At 33.8% G+C, this 19203-nt stretch overlaps 1 protein-coding gene across 1 annotated transcript; it reads right to left on the bottom strand.

The window, feature by feature from the left end:
• Positions 1-8609: 8609 nt before the first annotated feature.
• On the bottom strand, positions 8610-11294 carry LOC107467742 (cytochrome P450 78A7). Its single transcript, XM_016086917.3, has 2 exons — positions 10274-11294; positions 8610-9230 (listed from the first exon to the last, which is right to left on the bottom strand). The coding sequence occupies exons 1-2, from the start codon at positions 11285-11287 to the stop codon at positions 8610-8612; spliced, it is 1635 nt and encodes a 544-aa protein (XP_015942403.1). The 5' UTR covers positions 11288-11294.
• Positions 11295-19203: the final 7909 nt, after the last annotated feature.

The raw sequence follows: 19203 nt of genomic DNA, 5'->3' as shown, positions 1-19203 counted from the left end.
ATAAAGAGTAGTGAATTGGTGTATTTAAGGGAAATTTTTAACTTTCAGCAGATAAATAAACTTTTGACATTTTCTAGGTAAATAATGACTATCTTGAATAATATGAAAAACCACCAATTAAATGAAAATACACTACACTCTAGTTTAATGCTATTAATTAAATTGACTTTTTTAACCGTATTAATTCACATTGTTCAAAAAAGTTGTTAGTTACTTGTACTTTTCTTTATACTATTAAGCAGATCTAATAGTAATATACCTCAATAGTAAAAAGTCAAAATTATTCTCTGCTCTGTACGAAAGGAAGACCTCACAATTAAGCTTAACCGTAAATGGCCAATTACAAAAGGAAAAAGTCATTGTTGTTGATCTATATATAACAAGGGTATATAAACTTAGTACTTTGTGATTTCTTTGCTTCATTCTATATACTTATTAAATGTTAATAATAAGAACCAAAAGAAGAAAGATCGGGGAGGAGGGAGACGGGCAGTAGTATGAGTGTATGACAAGGGGTGCGAGAGGTGGGGTGATTGAGTGGCGGTGGCATGCATGGCAGTGGGGTCATGGAGGTGATGGAGGAGGTGAAGCCGATGTTGAGGATGACAAGATGATGATGATGATGGGTGGGTGGCTGGCTATGAGAAAAGATGAGGGTGTGTGGAAGAGAAAATTTTAAGTTTGTCGTAAAAAATAATAAATTTTTTAATATTTTTTAATATTTTTTGTGTGAGAATAATAATGTTGATGTAATTAATTTTACAAAAAATATTATTTTTTTTAGTTAATAATAATTTATATTTATATTTATAAAATTTTTATATATAAAAATATATAACCATTGGATTTAATCTCACACCATTAAAAACATTCTTGATGGCTACTTGATGGTTAAAAAACACAAAAAATGCTGGCCCCCTAGCATTGCTCTATATAATTTGTATTCATATTTACTAACTAAAATCTATAAATATAAATCAATACTGTTGTACTTATATTTTTTAAAATTTATGCATATAAATTAATAAAATTTATTTATTATAAATAATATAATATTTCTGATGATCAAATAATAACAAAAATTATTAAAAAATTGTTGATTTTTAAAAAAATTTATACTTACATGGTATAAAATTAGAAATATAAGTAATTTTAGAAAAAAAATATTTAAATCATAAAAATTATAATAAAAATAAAAATTTAATTTAGATTTATTAACACGGTTGTTCCGGGGCTTACCTAGAACCGGACAGTGGTTGGGCTTGTTTGTGAGGCCCAAGCGCTAGGGGAAGGTGGTCTCCGACTTGGTTTACATATGGGAGCCGCCTCCGAGTTGTGTATGTGAAAGAATGGGGGGTGGTACCTGCAAAGACACTCCGATGCCTAAGTCAGCAAGGGTGTAAGCAGGTCTAGAGAGTATTGGGCTTAGAGATACCTGATAGATGTCAGTGTATTTATAGTGGTGAACCCATAACCACTGTTGGAGTAGTTCCGCCTTTTAAGGGGAATAACCGTCCCTTTATCTTAGGAAAGTTGAGATATGGCTCCTGGAAGTGGTTAGAGAGATTTTAGGGGCAGTTATCCTCTTGAGTGAGGGTTTATCTGCCAGCTGATCCCTCGTTTCCGACTTCTTTAGAGCAGGTCGTGGTAAGCACCGACTTCGTAGATTGAAGGTCGGTGTAGGGTGAGGCTCAATCATTTGGATTGGGCATTTCGTTGGGTCCTGAGCCTTATCATTGGGCCTAATTTCTCTAATTTGTGGTACCTTAGTTCGGGGCCTTGTAGAACTTTGCTGATGAAGTACACTGGATGTTGTCCGACCTTGTCCTCCCTTATCAGGGCTGATGCGACAGCTTTGTCTACTACTGACATATATAGGACGAGATCTTCCCCAACAAGAGGTTGGATTAGGATTGGAGGTTGGCTCAAGAACCTTTTGAACTCCTGGAACGCTCTTTCGCATTCTGGAGTCCATTCAAACTGGCATCCCTTTCTTAATAAAGAGAACAGTGGAAGGAATTTTAATGCTGCTCCTGCCAAGAACTTGGAGAGGGCTGCGAGTCGGCCGTTTAGTTGTTGAACCTCCCTTAAGCAAGTCGGGCTCTTCATTTCCAGTATAGCTTAACACTTATCGGGATTGACTTCAATCCTTCTTTGCGTCAGCATAAACCCTAGGAATTTTCCAGTCTCCACTGCGAAGGTACACTTTGCGGGATTTAGCCTCATCCCGTGCAACCTTATGGTGTCGAAGATTTGCGAGAGGTCTGTCAAGAGATCAACTTCTTCCTTAGTTTTCACTAGCATGTCGTCTACGTATACTTCCATTAAGCTCCCGAGGTGGGGGCCGAACACCTTGTTCATCAGCCTTTGGTATGTGGCCCCTGCATTTTTTAGTCCAAATGGCATGACCACATAGCAGAAATTTGCTCGGGGCGTGATGAACGATGTTTTCTCTTGGTCTGGCTCATACATAGGAATTTGATTATATCCCGAGTAGGCATCCATGAACGACAAGTATTGATACCCCGAGCTAGAGTCTACTAGAGTATCAATACTTGGGAGTGGATAAGGGTCCTTGTGACACGCCTTACTTAAGTCGGTGTAATCGACACACATCCTCCATTGGCCGTTTTGCTTCTTGACTAGCACTACATTTGCTAGCCATGTTGGATATTTAACTTCTCTGATGAAGCCGACTTCTAGGAGTGCCTGTATTTGCTCCTCCACCACTAGGGCTCGTTCCGGGCCGAGCTTGCGCCTTCGCTGTTGTACAGGTCGGGATCCTGGATACACCGAAAGCTTGTGGGACATAAGCTCGGGATCTATCCCAGGCATGTCGGAGGCTTTCCAGGAAAAGAGGTCAGAATTGTCTCTTAGGAGCTTAGTCAACCCTTGCTTCAGGGTTTTCCCTAGGTTGGCTCCTATGTTGGTATTTTTTTCTTCCTCTTTGTCGACCTGTATTTCCTCGATTTTTCTTCCTAGCTGTGATCGCAACTCTTCTTTGGCCCTTGCACCACCGAGCTCTATGGTGTGAACCTCTTTGCTTTTTCCTCTCAGGTTCAAGCTTTCATTGTAGCACTTTCTTGTCAATTTCTGGTCTCCCCGCACCGTTGCTACCCCCACTGTTGTCGAGAATGTCATGCAGAGATGGGGGTGGATACTACCGCTCTGAGTCAATTTAGGGTAGCTCTTCCCGATGACTATGAAGTCTATACTCAGAGTTTTGGATTTTTCCCCCTTTCCAAAGGTAGTATAAAGAGGTAAAAATCCCAGTGGCTTTATTGGCGTGTCGCCTAGCCCGTATAAGGTGTCGGGGTAGGCTCTTAGCTCCCTTTCATCCAACCCTAGCTTGTCAAACGCGGGTTTGATAAGGATGTCCGCCGAGCTTCCTTGATCTACTAGAGTTCTGTGGAGATGGGCATTGGCCAGGATCATGGTTACCACCACTGGATCGTCGTGTTCAGGGATTACCCTTTGTCCATCCTCCTTTGTAAATGAGATGGTAGGAAGGTCGGACGATTCGCTCCCGACCTGGTAGACTCGCTTGAGGTGTCTCTTGCAAGAGGACTTAGTGAGTCCCCCTCCCGCGAATCCACCTGAGATCATATGTATATGTCTCTCCGGAGTCTACGGTGGTGGGTCTCTTCTATCTGCGTCATCTCGCTTTCTCTTCCCATGATTGTCCGACCTTTTCATGAGATATCTATCAAGTCGGCCTTCTCTGGCCAGCTTTTCTATCACATTTTTGAGGTCGTAACAGTCGTTCGTTGAGTCACCATATATTTTATGGTACTCGCAGTAATCGCTGCGACTCCCCCCTTTTTTATTTTTAATGGGCCTAGGAGGCGGCAGCCTTTCAGTATTGCAAATTTCTCTGTATACGTTCACTATAGAAACCATTAGAGGAGTATAAGAGTGATATTTCCTGGGTCTGTCGAGACTGAGGTCTTCTTTCTTCTTGGGCTCCCTCTCCCTTTCTTTTATCGAGGGAAGGTGCCCAGATCGCCAACTCGACTCTCTCAGTCTGGCATTTTCCTCCATGTTGATGTACTTTTCCGCTCTCTCCTGTACATCACTCAAAGAGGTCGTGTGCCTTTTTGATATGGACTGTGAGAAGGGTCCTTCCCTAAGTCCATTTACTAATCCCATGATAACTGCCTCTGTGGGCAGATCTTGAATTTCCAAACACGCTTTGTTGAACCTTTCCATGTAATCACGCAGAGGTTCTCTGACCTCCTGTTTAACTCCCAAGAGGCTCGGTGCGTGTTTTACTTTATCCTTCTGGATGGAGAATCGCATCAGGAATTTTCTTGAGAGGTCCTCAAAGCTGGTAACCGACCTTGGAGGGAGGTTATCGAACCATTTCATCGTCGCTTTTGACAGGATGGTCGGAAAAGCCTTGCAACGTGTTGCATCAGAAGCATCAGTCAGATACATCCGACTTTTAAAGTTGCTTAAATGATGCTTTGGGTCTGTGGTTCCGTCATAGAGGTTAATCTCAGGGCTTTTGAAGTTTCTTGAAACCTTCGCCCTCATTATGTCCTCGCTGAACGGGTTCTCTCCTTCCAAGGGCGACTCTTCTCGGTTGCCGTGGGAGTCTTAGGCTTTAAAGGAGGATTCAAGCTTTGTGAGTTTTTCTTCTAACTCTTTTCGTCGTTCTATTTCCTCCCTGAGGTTTTGCTCTGCCTCTCGTTGTCGTTCTAGTTCCTGTTCCAGTTGCTCCAAACGACCTTGGTGGCCGTGGACCAACCCCATTAGCTTGGTTGCATGGGGTGGCCCTTCCTTTCCGGACTCTCGTCCTTCCGAGGAATTTGCCTTTGGGTTTTTGAGCCCAGAGGTGCCTTCTTTATGCTGGTCGCTGGTTCCTTGATGAAGGGTCAGGTCTGCGTCATTGTTTCCGGTATCTGGATTTTCTTCCTCGGAATCAGACGCTGTATGTCCATCTTCTGGTGAGTTGTCCGCCATTACTAATTGATCTCTCGGGTCCCCGGCAACGGCGCCAATGTTCCGGGACTTACCTAGAACCGGACGGTGGTTGGTCTTGTTTGTAAGGCCCAAGCGCTAGGGGAAGGTGGTCTCCGACTTGGTTTATGTCTGGAGCCGCCTCCGAGTTGTGTATGTGAAAGAATGGGGGGTGGTACCTGCAAAGACACTCCGATGCCTAAGTCAGCAAGGGTGTAAGTAGGTCTAGAGAGTATTGGGCTTAGAGATACCTGAGGGATGTCAGTGTATTTATAGTGGTGAACCCATAACCATCGTTAGAGTAGTTCCGCCTTTTAAGGGGAATAACCGTTCCTTTATCTTAGGGAAATTGAGATATGGCTCCTGGAAGTGGTTAGAGAGATTTTAGGGGCAGTTATTCTCTTGAGTGAGGGTTTATCTGCCAACTGATCCCTCGTTCCCGACTTCTTTAGAGCAGGTCGTGGTAAGCACCGACTTCGTAGATTGAAGGTCGGTGTAGAGGATTGGGCCTTTCGTTGGGTCCTGGACCTTATCATTGGGTCAGGGTATGAACAACGGTAAAATGTAAAAATTTACGTAATAATTTCAATTAAAATTAAATTTAAAAAATTAAAATTTAGTCTAATATTAAAAATAACAATTATATAATAGTATGTCGAAAATAACTATTTTTTAGAGATATGTATACAATTTTCACATAGAGTTTAGGGATAAAAATGGATTGAGTCGAATTTTGTCTCAAACGAATTTGATCTATGTTATAAATATATGACCTAAGTCTACATTTATTATCTCTCAATTTTTTTTCTATTTCAAACTCGACCTATTTAAAAGTTTACAAACCCACAAACCTATTTAAAAAATTATGTCTATTACGTCAATTATAACTCAAAAATAAGAACAATAAACTTAAAAAATATAAATTAATATTAGTTGTATTCTAACTAAAATTTATAATTTATAATTTATAATTTATTTATATCAATTTTTAATAACATATCATAACTATTTTTATAAACTATAAACATAAAATTTTTTTTGAACAAAAAAAAAGAGTACAATATATTTTTATTTTTTATTTTTTTTTGGTAATTGAACGAGACTTAAGCCCACAAACTATAACGACACAGACACAAGTTGGGGTAGTCTAACTCCTCTAAGATCATTCAACAGTGGTAACGGATATATGGGGCGATGGAGGCTTGGGTTCTAATTTTTTCTTTTCAAATTAATAGTAATAAGTTATTAAGTATGATTTAAATTTTTAAAAGAATTATTTAATATTTAGTCTAATATAAATAAAAATTCAATATCTAACATAAATATTAATAATATCTAATATTTTAAAAATAAGTAACATTATTAAAAAAATTAAAAAATTATTATTATTAATATTTTTTAAATAATGGATTCTTTTTTTTGTGATTATCTTTTTCCTTTTGTTTTTCTTGTGACTATTCTTTTTGATTCATTTGATATTAATTCTCTTTATTTCAACTGTTATAATTGAGATATCTTTTTCAGCTATGAATATTGTGAAGAATAACTTAGAAACAAAATAAAAGATAAATTTCTTGTTATTTATCTTTTAATTATATTAAAAAAATTGCTGAAAATTTTGACACAGATTTTATTATCGATAAATTTTATGATACGTAAAATCGATCACTTTATTAGTAAAAAGTACACACATATTTTTTGTATTTTAAGTCTCCAATAACATAAGTGTTTTTAAAATGTGGGAAAATTGAATCCTACATGGAAGAGTTAATAGCTTCCTTTTTATAATGGTTGCTTGGCTAACTCTTTAATTTGGATTTTCGTTACCCCTCTCCCCCTCTCTGGAGTTCAATTTGTAAACATTTTCAAAAGTTGTTAGCTAGGTCAAAATAAATGCAGTGGAAGTGGAACTAGTTGGTAAAAAATGTTAAACTCGAGTTTCAATTTTTCGTTACTAGTATAAGAGTCACTTTTATGAAAGGTTTATAAATATTAACTAATCTAAATATAGTCTTAATTTTAATAGAATAACTAAAACTACCGAAAATTTTGGTTTCAAAAATATGAAAAGAACATACCGTGATTGCTGGGTTTTGAAAAGGAAACAGAGGCGCTGAATCAATGCATAAAATGGGCAAAGAAATGTGGTTGATCAATTAATTAAACAAACATGATCAATTTGACTTGGAATTCGAAATGAAGTCAGCAATACATAAATAAGGTGCCCTCCACCGCTAGTTATCATTTGTTGGCACCGACTATGTTGAAATTGTAGCCGGATAACACAAATAGTATCCAAGAAACAGTTAACTAGGCCCGTTCATTATTGTTTGCAGCTTTTAAGGAAACACATATACGTAGACTCTAGAGTCTTTTTTTTTTTGGTGACTAGACTGTAGGAGGTAGAGATCACTTACCACTATGCACCGAAAATACTGACCTTTTATTTTTTGGTAAAAACTTAGGTGTCGTCGATTTCATGTGAAGTTGATAATTAAGAGCTGTTAGATGATTTGACTAATTTGATTAAATTTTCATCTAATGGCTCTCAACTATTAACTTCACTTAAAATCGACTGTACACGAATTTTTACCTTATTTTCATAAGAAAATAGTTTCTATATATTTTTTTCCGTATAATAATAATAATTAACATTTAATATTATAAATAAGTTTGTAACACATATTACTCATATTTATTTATTAGTGGAAGACAGGGATGAGAATGTTAGGTTAATTACTTACCGGTAGTAACCGACCTAGCAAGTAGCTAGCTAACTAGCTAGAATGGCTAGAAAAATCTTGCACATCGAAAAAGCTCATGCTTCCATGAATGACCAAACCTTGACGCGTTGCTCCGCTATCATTTCGATGCATAAAATTCATCCATACAATAATTTCACAAACTCCACAATATCCAACAACGATCTTTCTAACTATATTTTAACATATTTAGTTGTACCTTTAACAGAATATATATTCATTTTATATTTGTTCATTATTATGATACACATGCATGGACTTAGTATCTTAAATTTAGCTTTATCTTTTTTATCTCTTCAAATCTATCTTAAATATGTACTTTCCATGGTAAACCAAAGTTGCATTCACATGCACATGCATGGAGTATGTTTAGGGTTTAATTAATTAAATGAAGTGCCACACTTTGCATGGTCACGCATACAAAGTATACATATTTGACCACGTTTTATTAATTGAAAGTTAATAAGGAACAAAAGACCGTTTTATTTCAAGGTCCAAGATTATATGTATAGTAACAGATGGAGAAGTATATTTATATGTATTGCTTACGGTATACATAAGTTATAATAAGTACTGCTACTACAATATAATACATCAAAGGATATATACCTAGAGCTATCTCACATTCTCTCACACATTGTTCAACTAACCTTGAAGGCAGTGCCAACTTATTTAGAAGTAGTTCACATTGGTATATTTTACACAACAATACGCATAAGTCCTAGTGAAAACACTCATTTTTATATCGTCAGTCGTGTTTTTTTTTTTTTCTTTTATATATTCGTAGGTCAAAGTTAAAGATACGAATATACAAAAGAAAATAGTTAAAACAACTGTCAATATAAAATAAAAAGAGTATATCTTTATCAATATTTATTTATAATATTAACCAACCCTTGGAATAGCCACAACTTTTAGAGGGGTTTTCATTTCACAAGAAAGCTTGAGCACTTCTGTTAGGTCAACAGGGTTAGCCATGTCTTGCAACCATTCAAACCGGTGAACCAACTTAGCCACCCAAAGGGTGACAGTGGCAAGGCCAAGGTTCTTGCCGGGGCAAACCCTACGGCCGGCACCGAACGGTGCAAGCCTAAGGTCAACGCCCCTTATGTCAAAGTCAATGCCTCCTTGAGCCTTCAAAAACCTCTCAGGTTTAAACTCCAATGGATCCTCCCACACGTTGGGGTCGTGAGTTATGGCCCACATGTTCACCATTGTTGTGGTGTTCGATGGGACCACCATGCCATTGCTGAGCTGGACATCTGACGTGGACAAGCGGGCCCATGAAAGGAGTGGACCAATTGGGTGCAATCGCAAAGTCTCTTTCACAATGGCCTCAAGATATGTTAGTTTTGCCACGTCAGCATCTGTAATGTTGTTCTTGTCCCCAAGAGAATTGTGAAGCTCATTGCGAAGCCTAGCCTGAATTTCTTGGTTCAAAACAAGCTCTGCCATTACCCATTCGGTTACAAGTGCTGTTGTGTCTGTGCCACGGAATATCATCTCCTGCAGATAATTACACAAACAAAAAGTACACAACAATAAAAATATTAAATAATATAAATAATAAATATATTAGATGTTTATTTTACTAAGTATATGAATAATTATTTTAATATTAAAATTTAATTAAATAATTTAAAAATATAATATATTTTTATTTAATTAATTATTGTTCATATAATTTAAAAAAATCATTAATTACATACCATAACTCTTAAACAAATTATATACTCCAAAATTCAATAGTATATTGTATATATGTTACCGAATTTTTAATAATGTCATGCTGGGAGTAGTGATAAATAATAATGCTAAGGAGGAAATTTTTTCAACCAACATTAATTAATTTTTTGAAAATCATTATTTATTTATTATAAATTTTAAATTTTCTTAAAAACACTGTCTAAAAATTACTTTCCTATACTTTTTCCGATAGAAAATATGGCTAGTTAATTAATTAATTTACAAGATAAATTAAGTAAACTAATCTTTTGTAGAAAACATCAGACACTTTTTGTTTTTGCGTGCTGTGTGAGAGTATGTTGTATCCATCACAAAAACCTATGACAATCACAAGACACCCACGAAATTTAGCCACGTGTCAAAATTCAATATTTTCATGAAAAAAAAACACTCTATTTATGTCTTAATTAAAATCACCCTTCCACACAACTGCACTAACTTTTTAAATCTATCTCCGTCAAACAAAACTCGCGTATCACTAACTAGGGAGGGGATCTAAGGATGCTTAATGTTTTGAGACTTTAAACTAAAATACGGTTATAATCATTTTCCTAAGATACACGTGTTAATGAGATGCATGTGCATGCATGCAATGGTCAACAACCTTTAATTCCTACGTCATTATAATAATTAATATATATAGTGATAAAAACTTAGGTGAAGTCAATTTTACTTAAAGTTAATACTTAAAAACTGTTAGATAAAAATTTAATCAAATCAGTCAAATTATCTAATGACTATCAGGTATCAACTTTTACGTAGAGTCCTTGTACCGTATATAATGCAAATTAAAGAACACAAACCCATAAAACCGCAATCATATCGTCATCTTGGAGCTTTTCATCCCCTTCCAACGAGAGCAGCACATCCACGAAGTCTGATCCATCAGAAATAATCTTCTTGTCCTGATGACCCAATCGATGTTCATCCAAAACCCTCTTCACAAACCTCTTTACGCGAGGAGTAAGAGCGGAACACCGTTCCTTGATGTGAAAAGGGTCGTAGAAGAACCTCATCCATGGAACATAATCACACAAGTTGAAAGCTCCTAAGAGCTCAAACCCTTCCCTCACCATCTCACGAAGCTCCTCAACTTGCTGATCGCTATTCTGCTTTTGTTCTTCCATGTTGTATCTTTTTCCAAAGACGGTTCCCATAATGTTGTTAAGAGCCGCATCTTGGAGGTGTTTTCTTAGGAAAACAACCCCATTTTGTGATTGTTCGTGAGCCACGGCTTGCAACATGGCTGCGCAATCATGCCTGCGACCGGCCTCATGAGCCGCCATGCGCCTAGGAGAAAAGAGATGAATGGATGCAATCTTTCGAAGTAAACGCCAGTATGAGCCGTTGGGTGCGAACCCAATGGCTCGACTGAACATGAGGCTCTTTGCGGAATCTTTAATGGGACGATCCGCAAAATGGGGCGAATTCAAGATTTCGCGTGCCATGTTAGGATTTGAGGTGATAACTGCAGGTGTAGAGCCTAAGCTGAAGGCCATGAGTTGTGTAGCGGAGAGGGTGGAAGCAATGGAAGCTAGGGTTCGGTGTGGAAGGCCATGGTTCAAGCTGAATAAGATACCAAAGATTGGGAACCCTTTGGGCCCTGGAATTGGGACAGGGCCCATTTGGTTCCGGCCGTTTCGCCAAGCTACTCCTCCCATTGGGAATAATGCCCATGCTAAAATTCCAATGGAGAGAAGTGCAATTGAGGCTACAAAGATTAGATTGTTAAGCATGTTATTATGTGTTCCTATTATGGTTGAGAGTGTAATAAGCACCCACCAATTTGTGTCTAAGGTGGTTGAAGATATCCCCATTGTGTAATTGACAATGAAATCGAGAAAAGGACGAAATTGGTGTTGGGGTGAAGAGGAGGGGCATGAGGATCTTGGTATAAATAGTTGTGCATGTGCATGTATTTAGTAGAAGTTTAGTTGGTAGTGTAAGTTTGAAGATATTTTTTGTGATTTTTAAATTGGCAAAAGGAGTTTGCTTGTAATGGAAGTTAGAGGTACGTGGCAATTTGCTGAGGGTATAAATGCGGCCAAAACCGTATACTTGTTCCTTTGTTTATTATTTTGCTACATTTACTCCTTCAATTAGTGTTGAAGTGGCCACATATACTTCGCTACATGTGGCCTTTCTTATTGAAAAGAGTCATGCTATTTGCACCCTTGATTTTGGTGTATATGTGTAACGGTGACATATGTCGCCTTATTCAAAAGAAGAAAGTAAAATGTTACTACGATAGTACAACTATATTAGAGCCATCCATTATTTAGCAACAAATCTTAAATAAAATTTCGATTTACAGTCAATTAATTCTTAATTTGTTAAACCAAAATTATATGGATATCAAGTGTTATATGCTAGATATAAGATTATGGGAATCAGATTGATTATTGAACTGTTTTAATTATTTATTGATTCAATCAATTCTAAGTATATAGTTTAATTAAAAAAATTATTTTAAAATAAAATAATAGAAAAAGTTATAACTAATAAACATCCTAAAATTAAATATTCTAATATAAATTTTAAAATATATTCTAAATTTAAAATATTATATAAAATATTATCAACTAAAATCATATATGATGGTATCAAAATCACGAAATAACTGTATTAAGGAGAATTTTACAATTTAAAATTAACTGAGCAAATTATTTATCAACTTCCTACATCTCTTCTTTGTTTTAAAAAACACTTTTAACATTTTGTTGAGCTCTTAAAGTTAATTATTTTTGATGTAAATATAGAAGGAATGACTTTGACTTTTTTTTTTTATTGTCTCCAACCACTTGCTGACTCAAAGTACGTTGTAGTTCTTCTTGAGTTATTACTTTATCAATTGTATCTTTTATCTCATCACCACTCTCTTTACTAAAAGTTATTTTTCTTTTATTTTTATTGTTCTGAATTTCTTTCAATAAACTTTTTATTTGTCTCTCCACATCATACGGAACTTTAGGATATTTTTTCTCATCTCCAATAATCTTTGTCAAATGTTTTTTTATTCTGCGAATTTTGCCTCCATTAAAAATTTGTAGACAAAATAAATATTTATATTGTGGCTTTCTATTCACTATTTGTAAAGCAACATATTTTTAAGTTAGATCTATTTTTTTTTTCGTAAACTAGAAGAAGCTTGTGACTGACTATTGTTAGAATTAGGAGGATTAAGATTAGCAATATCATTCAAAATATATAGGAGGATTGGCAGACAAATTATCATCCATAGATGTATTATTATCCGTAGTTAATTACTTCTTGTTTAATACTATCATCCATAACTGAAATCAATAAATTATCAACACAGTAAAAAACAGCAGTAAGCCAGTAATAGAGTAGAACCAGAAATCAAATAATCATTTAAGAAATAATCATCCATAACTGAAATCAATAAATCAACACACAGTAAAAAATAATCGCTTTTATCAACATAATCAAAAATACCAGCAGCACAACAGAGCCAAAAATCAAATAAATCATCAATAAAAATTCAAAAACAATAATAAATAATCAACAAAAATCTTAAAATCAATAAATCATCAACAAAAATAAAAAAATAGCAGAGCCAAAAATTCAAAATAAAAAAAAAAGCAGCAGCATAGCAAAGCTATTTTTTTAACAATAAGTTCAACAATAACACAAAATTTCTATAATCTTATCAATAATTTCACTTTTAGAAATTAAAACAGATAATAAAAAGAAAAACGTAATATTCTTAGCACTGCCACTAACCTTCAATAGCAGTTGAGCATGATGGAGAACAGGACAACGACAAGACGATGGCGAGCAACACGAAGGCGGCAGACAATGGCAAGTATCACAAACAGTGAAGTCGTGGGGAGGATGGATGCTGAGCTGAGACAAAACAAAGCGAAAAGTGGGTTGGAGACAGGTCAAACAGGGAAGTCGATTGCGAACAACCATGGACGGTGGTAGTGGAACCGTCGAAGAAACTATGGTCACTTTTTTTTTTCTCAATTGGACGAAGGAGGGAGTTGAAAGGAAATAGGGAACGTGTTCAGTACTTTTTTTTAATTTAACAAAACAGCGTTGTTTAAGAATGATCGATCAGTTTTTAATTTGATCTAATTAATCGATTCTTAACCAATTTAATAGTTTTTAGTCGATTTCGTCATAAGATATAAAACTAGACCATTAAAAATCGTCGATTTTCAATTAGACCGATTTAATCGACCAATTCGATCAGAACTTAATCTTTTGGATTAAGTGATTTTGTTGTTAAAAAAATTTTATTTTCTTTACCTATTTTATTCCTTTAAGTTTATTCAGTGGCATGATGTGGAACACCTAGAAAACACTTCTCTCGTAAGAGTTACCAAAATCCTCATAGCAAAGACATGGAATGTTCAGAATAAGTGTCCAGACTTTTTTGCCAAGAAGACTCAATCTCTGCCCGCTGGTCTTTCGTGTTTCTTTTCCCTACCCTAATGGCAGTAGGGCAGAAATTATGCGACTTGTATATAGTAATTTCATTACTACTTTAATTAATAAAATAAATATCTTAAGATTATTTACCAATTTAAATCTTGACGCAAATAAAATTAATATTATACTATTTTATTTGTTTTTTATAAAAACTTATAAATAGGTATAAATAAAATAAAGTTTTAAGATTTTAGTCTCATATATACCAAAAGCATCTTACAATTTTTATCTATTAGAGAGTTGCTATTTTATTCTACCACTAAAAATTTGATAGATTTTAACTAAGAAAAATTATATATATAAAAAAAGTCATGTATTAGAATCAGGAATAACAAACCAATACAATAATCAATAACTACATCAAGATCAAGAAAACAAAATCATTTAATTGTATTCATGGATCTAATTAAATATGCTTTCACTTTAAAATATATCTTTTTTAATAATTTAACATAAATAATGGTCTTAGGTTATGGGTCATAGTCTGTATGTGTTCAATGTAGATAGAATACTAATCCTTGACTCATGGTTTGTGTTCAAAAGAGAGCTATACAACAAGTAAAAATAAAATAGAAGAGTAAGCCAACACCAATAATACAAACTTTATAATATATATACTTAGCACGATATAAAAGCATATTTAAACTAAAGGCTACTTTTGATAGGTTGCGTGAGATTTAATCAAATTCACTTTCATTTAAAATAATAATCTTCAAGCTAGTAATAAAAATAAGTCTGAAAAGATTGAGAATCAATTTTTTTAGTTATTAATAATTAGTTCATATTTTAAACAGAATTAAAAAGTAATAATATTGTTATAATGGGTAATCGGAGACTGATGGACTGAACTCGTTGGATTAGCCCAATCGCCTGAAAGAGGGAGCCCTTTAACTAGGTTTACGTCTGAGAGCTTCCGTTCGACTTGTGTACGCGCGAGGGAATGGGAGGTGATACCTGCAAAGACACTCCGATGCCTAAGTCAGCAAAGGTCTAAACAAGTTTAAAAGTATTGAAATTTAGAGATACCTGAGGAGTGTCAGTGTATTTATAGTGGTGAACCAATAATCACCGTTGGAGTAGTTTTACCTTTTAAGGAGGATAACCATCCCTTTATTTTAGAAAAGTTGGGATATGACTCCTGGAAGTGGGTTGAGAGATTTTAGGGACAGTTACTTATTTAAATGTGTGTTATCTGTCAGCTAATCTTTACTCCCGACTTCCTTAGAGCAGGTCGAGGTTAGATCCGACTTCTTGAGAGAAGGTCGGTATCGAACGAGAGTCAATCCTTGAATTGGGCTTTTAGTTTGGACCTGGACTTTAGTATTGGACTAGGGTATGAACAAATATCTATTGGCTATTTAATTTAACAGAATTGCTACAAAGCCAACAATGAATTTATTAGCTAATAATATTTAAAAATATTTGTTAAAAATATGGTGTTAGGTTAATGAATTAAAAATAAGATTTAACTAATTTATGTTTTAAGAGTATATTTTAAAAATATAATAATAAAGTTTTTTAATATTTTTGATGTATTTAATATATTAAAAATATAAAAAAATTGTAATAATTTTTATAAAATATTTTTTTATGATATGCTTAACTTACGTTCTTAGGACATAAATTAACAAAATTCTTAAGAATATTAGATTGTTGATTAAAAGTGTTAATCATTATAAATTACAATTATTAATTCTAAAATTCTTTTAATTTAATATTATTATATTAATATATGNTTATATATATATATAACTGTTTTATGCGAAATGTATCAAAAAATTAAATTAAATTCTTACAATGTGACTGGTTAATATAGGATAATAGTTGAAAGAAACCTCACAAATTTCAACATCCGATTGTGCGCTGCGCACATTAAAGTCGGATCCCGGAGCTCCGAATTTAGTTACGAGGCGCGCGCGTGTGTTAGGGCGGGAAGCCAGGCTGCACCGTGCAGTGCACAATTACATATGCTTGATGCGTTTTCCCAACACACCCACTTCGATGCCGCACGTGCCCACGCGCCATTCAAGACTGCACAACTGCATCACTACCTTACGCACCAAGTAACTTGTTTTCACACTGTACCTAGCTCTATCAAATATCAATCTTCAACATAGGACTATGTCTTTCTTCAAAATCAAGTAGTTTGCTATATATTATATAACACGGCTTATTATATGACAATATGAAATCAAGGTATTCAATAATTAAAGAACTTTAATTTTGGTTGGTCAATGAATTGCATAGATTTTGAGTACTTATCTATCTATAAAGACTACTCCATTATTAGCATTACATATGTTTAATGTTAAAATAAAATGGCCCTACTACAAGAATTTATTCAATACGTTTATCGTATATCTTTTCTATGCAATAATGTAGACTAACTTGATCTTTGACGATTATATATTATTATTAATGGGACCATTGGTTGTTCAATGCATCTATGGTTGCAAGCAGATGGCTCTATATTGATATGTAAGGAGTGTTTATGCTTCGCTTATATTGTGTATTGCTTTCATGGACACTTTTTTTTTTTTAATTTAGTGAGACTTTGCCAATATAGGTGCTGGTATGTTCAAAAGCAGACAGTTTTATCTTTACTAAAAGACTAAAATTTTTAAAATTTTATAAACATTGAATGTATTAAAATTATAAAATTTGTATCAATATTCTTTTATTAATTTTTGTAAGTCTTGACGCATTTTGTTAGTCAAATTCTTAAAGCTATGTAACCTAACGAAAATGAGTTGTTAGTTTTTGAATTTTGTTCGTTAAGTTAGGGTTCAGACCCAATAAACTATTTTAATTTTCTCAGATGTGTATACATATCCTCTCTAGATTTTTTAAGTTACAGAAAAAAAAAAGGGTAGGAGAAAGACAGAAAAGTGTCCGAGCAGCATCATGCTTCTAGAAGTGCGAATTAAAAATGTACAAAACCCCATGCAAGATGACAAACCTATCACTAAGGTAGAGTTGGGTTAGGGAATTAAGATTTAGTATTATATTTGGTGATGACTAAAACTAAAATTTTAATTTTATTTTTAAATTTTTAGCTTTTTTGGTATTTTTAAAAAATTAAAATATAAAGGATTGAAATTTTGAATATAATTATTAAAAAATTAATAATATTTTTTATCAAAATATTTTTGTGTAATTCTTTAAATTTTAAATTTATTTATTAATTTTTATATTTATTTTAAATAAAACATAATATTGAGACATAACTTAATTCAATATATTTTTTACCAAATACAATACAAAAATTTAATTTAGTTTCAGTTTCAATCTCCTTTCTAAACGCATTCTAAAAATTACTACTATTTTTAATAGGATTTTTACGAGAATGCATGAATCTTAGCACATATATTAAAAGTAGGATTTTGCTATTTGTATCCTAAGGGTATTGGTTCAGTATACCATAAAATAAAATATTTTAATATTATTTATTACAAAAATAATTTTTTTATATTTTTAATGTATTAAATATATCAAAAGCATCTTAACATATTCCTAGATAAACCCTTAAAAAAACAAAAAAAAATAGACCAACTATTAACTATAAAAAAAGTTTAAAATATAATAAACTCGAATTAAATATCAGATAGTTTCAAAACTTTGCAAACCAATAAACAGAAAATATATACCTAGGTATAAGTAACCTATATAGATTTGAATGCTGATCCATCAATTTATATGCATACAATTTAAGAGAATGTTAAGAATTAAGACTTTATTTTAGTGTGAAAACAATTATTAATATTAATTCAAATATAATACAATGCAAGAACAAGAAAAAATATTGTTCATCTAAAGTTTTTCTACTATTTATATAAGTTGATATTTTTTATGATGACTAAATTTCACCATAAAATCTAAACATAAAAATTTAAATTTTATTCTATTCTATCTCTATTTTTAAGTAAATTAAGTACAATTTTAATAAAATAAATATTCAGATATAAATAATTTTATGTAAAATTAATAATTAGAATTTTCCTACCTTTAATAAGAAGATTCAAAAGCCAACGTATTTCCTTGCGAAGCGTGCTCTTGATTTGTGTGTTTAAAAGGGTTACAATAATTGCATTGATTCGCACGTAGGTTACGCTGAAAGAAAGTTTACCACTTGCATTTTTGGGAGATTGCCAATTTACACAAACAATAAAAGCTCCTCTTCCTATGAAAACAATAACGTTTCAATTTCACTGTCTATTGATGATATTAAGAAATTCTTGGTGCCAATGAAACACCATTTACAACGAAGGAGAGAATCGATTTTAAAAGAATTTATTTATTTTGTGCTCTAAAAATATATGCTAAAAATTATAAATTAAAAAATATTAAAACTAATAAAAATTTCTATTATTTATGCAAATAAATCAGAGGGCAATTTACTATAATAAATAATGTAGAATCTATTATTATCAGAATGCATAAAATAAAAAGGTGAATGCTATGATGTCTAAAAAGTTGTGTCTATTTACTAAAAAGGGTTAAAAATTAATATTTAATTTAAAAAATATAAAAATAAAGTATTTTTAAAAATTCAAAACTTACCACAAAAGATAAATTAGGCAAAAGTTAGGCAACAATTGATAGGCACCATAAAATTGGCTAAATGAAAAATGGATATCAAAATGCATTTTTTTTTCCATAATCTATGTAAACCGCGACAGAGGTCCCGCAGTTTATGAATACACGTAATCCGCTATAAGGGTCTCGCAGATTACGTGCTAGAGGAAATATGCATAAACCGCGACAGAGGTGTCGCGATTTACGTATGAATGACTATTGTGCATAAACCGCGACAGAGGTCTAACGGTTTATGCGTTAGTGAGCAGTTTGCATAAACATAAAATAAAGTAAGTATATAGTTCACAAAAACATACATAACACACACCTAATTCCATGGAAATAAACTAAGTACAAACACATATAATACAAAATTACATGACAAATTTGACATACATAGGTATCATCAATGAAAACATTAAATAGTAAGCTACAGCTCCTGCCTGTCCTCATCCTCCTCGTGAGAGTCATGTCCAAATGCGCCCAGAAGATGCGACCCTGTACCACATCGAGCGGCCTGTCTCACTATGGCTGGCCTCTGGCGCTGCTGTGCTGGAGGATCGACGGGCATGCCCACGCCATAAGCAGATGGAGGCGTCCTTCACATGCCCAACCAACTGTCATACGGGCTGCCAGCAGGCTCATTCAGGTTTACATGAAACTGAGGCTGGAACCCATGAGGGTCAGGGATTTGCGGCTG

Source organism: Arachis duranensis, chromosome 9, assembly GCF_000817695.3.
Source record: "Arachis duranensis cultivar V14167 chromosome 9, aradu.V14167.gnm2.J7QH, whole genome shotgun sequence".
Taxonomy (NCBI): domain Eukaryota; kingdom Viridiplantae; phylum Streptophyta; class Magnoliopsida; order Fabales; family Fabaceae; genus Arachis; species Arachis duranensis.
This window is presented reverse-complemented; position numbering and strand designations above follow the sequence as displayed.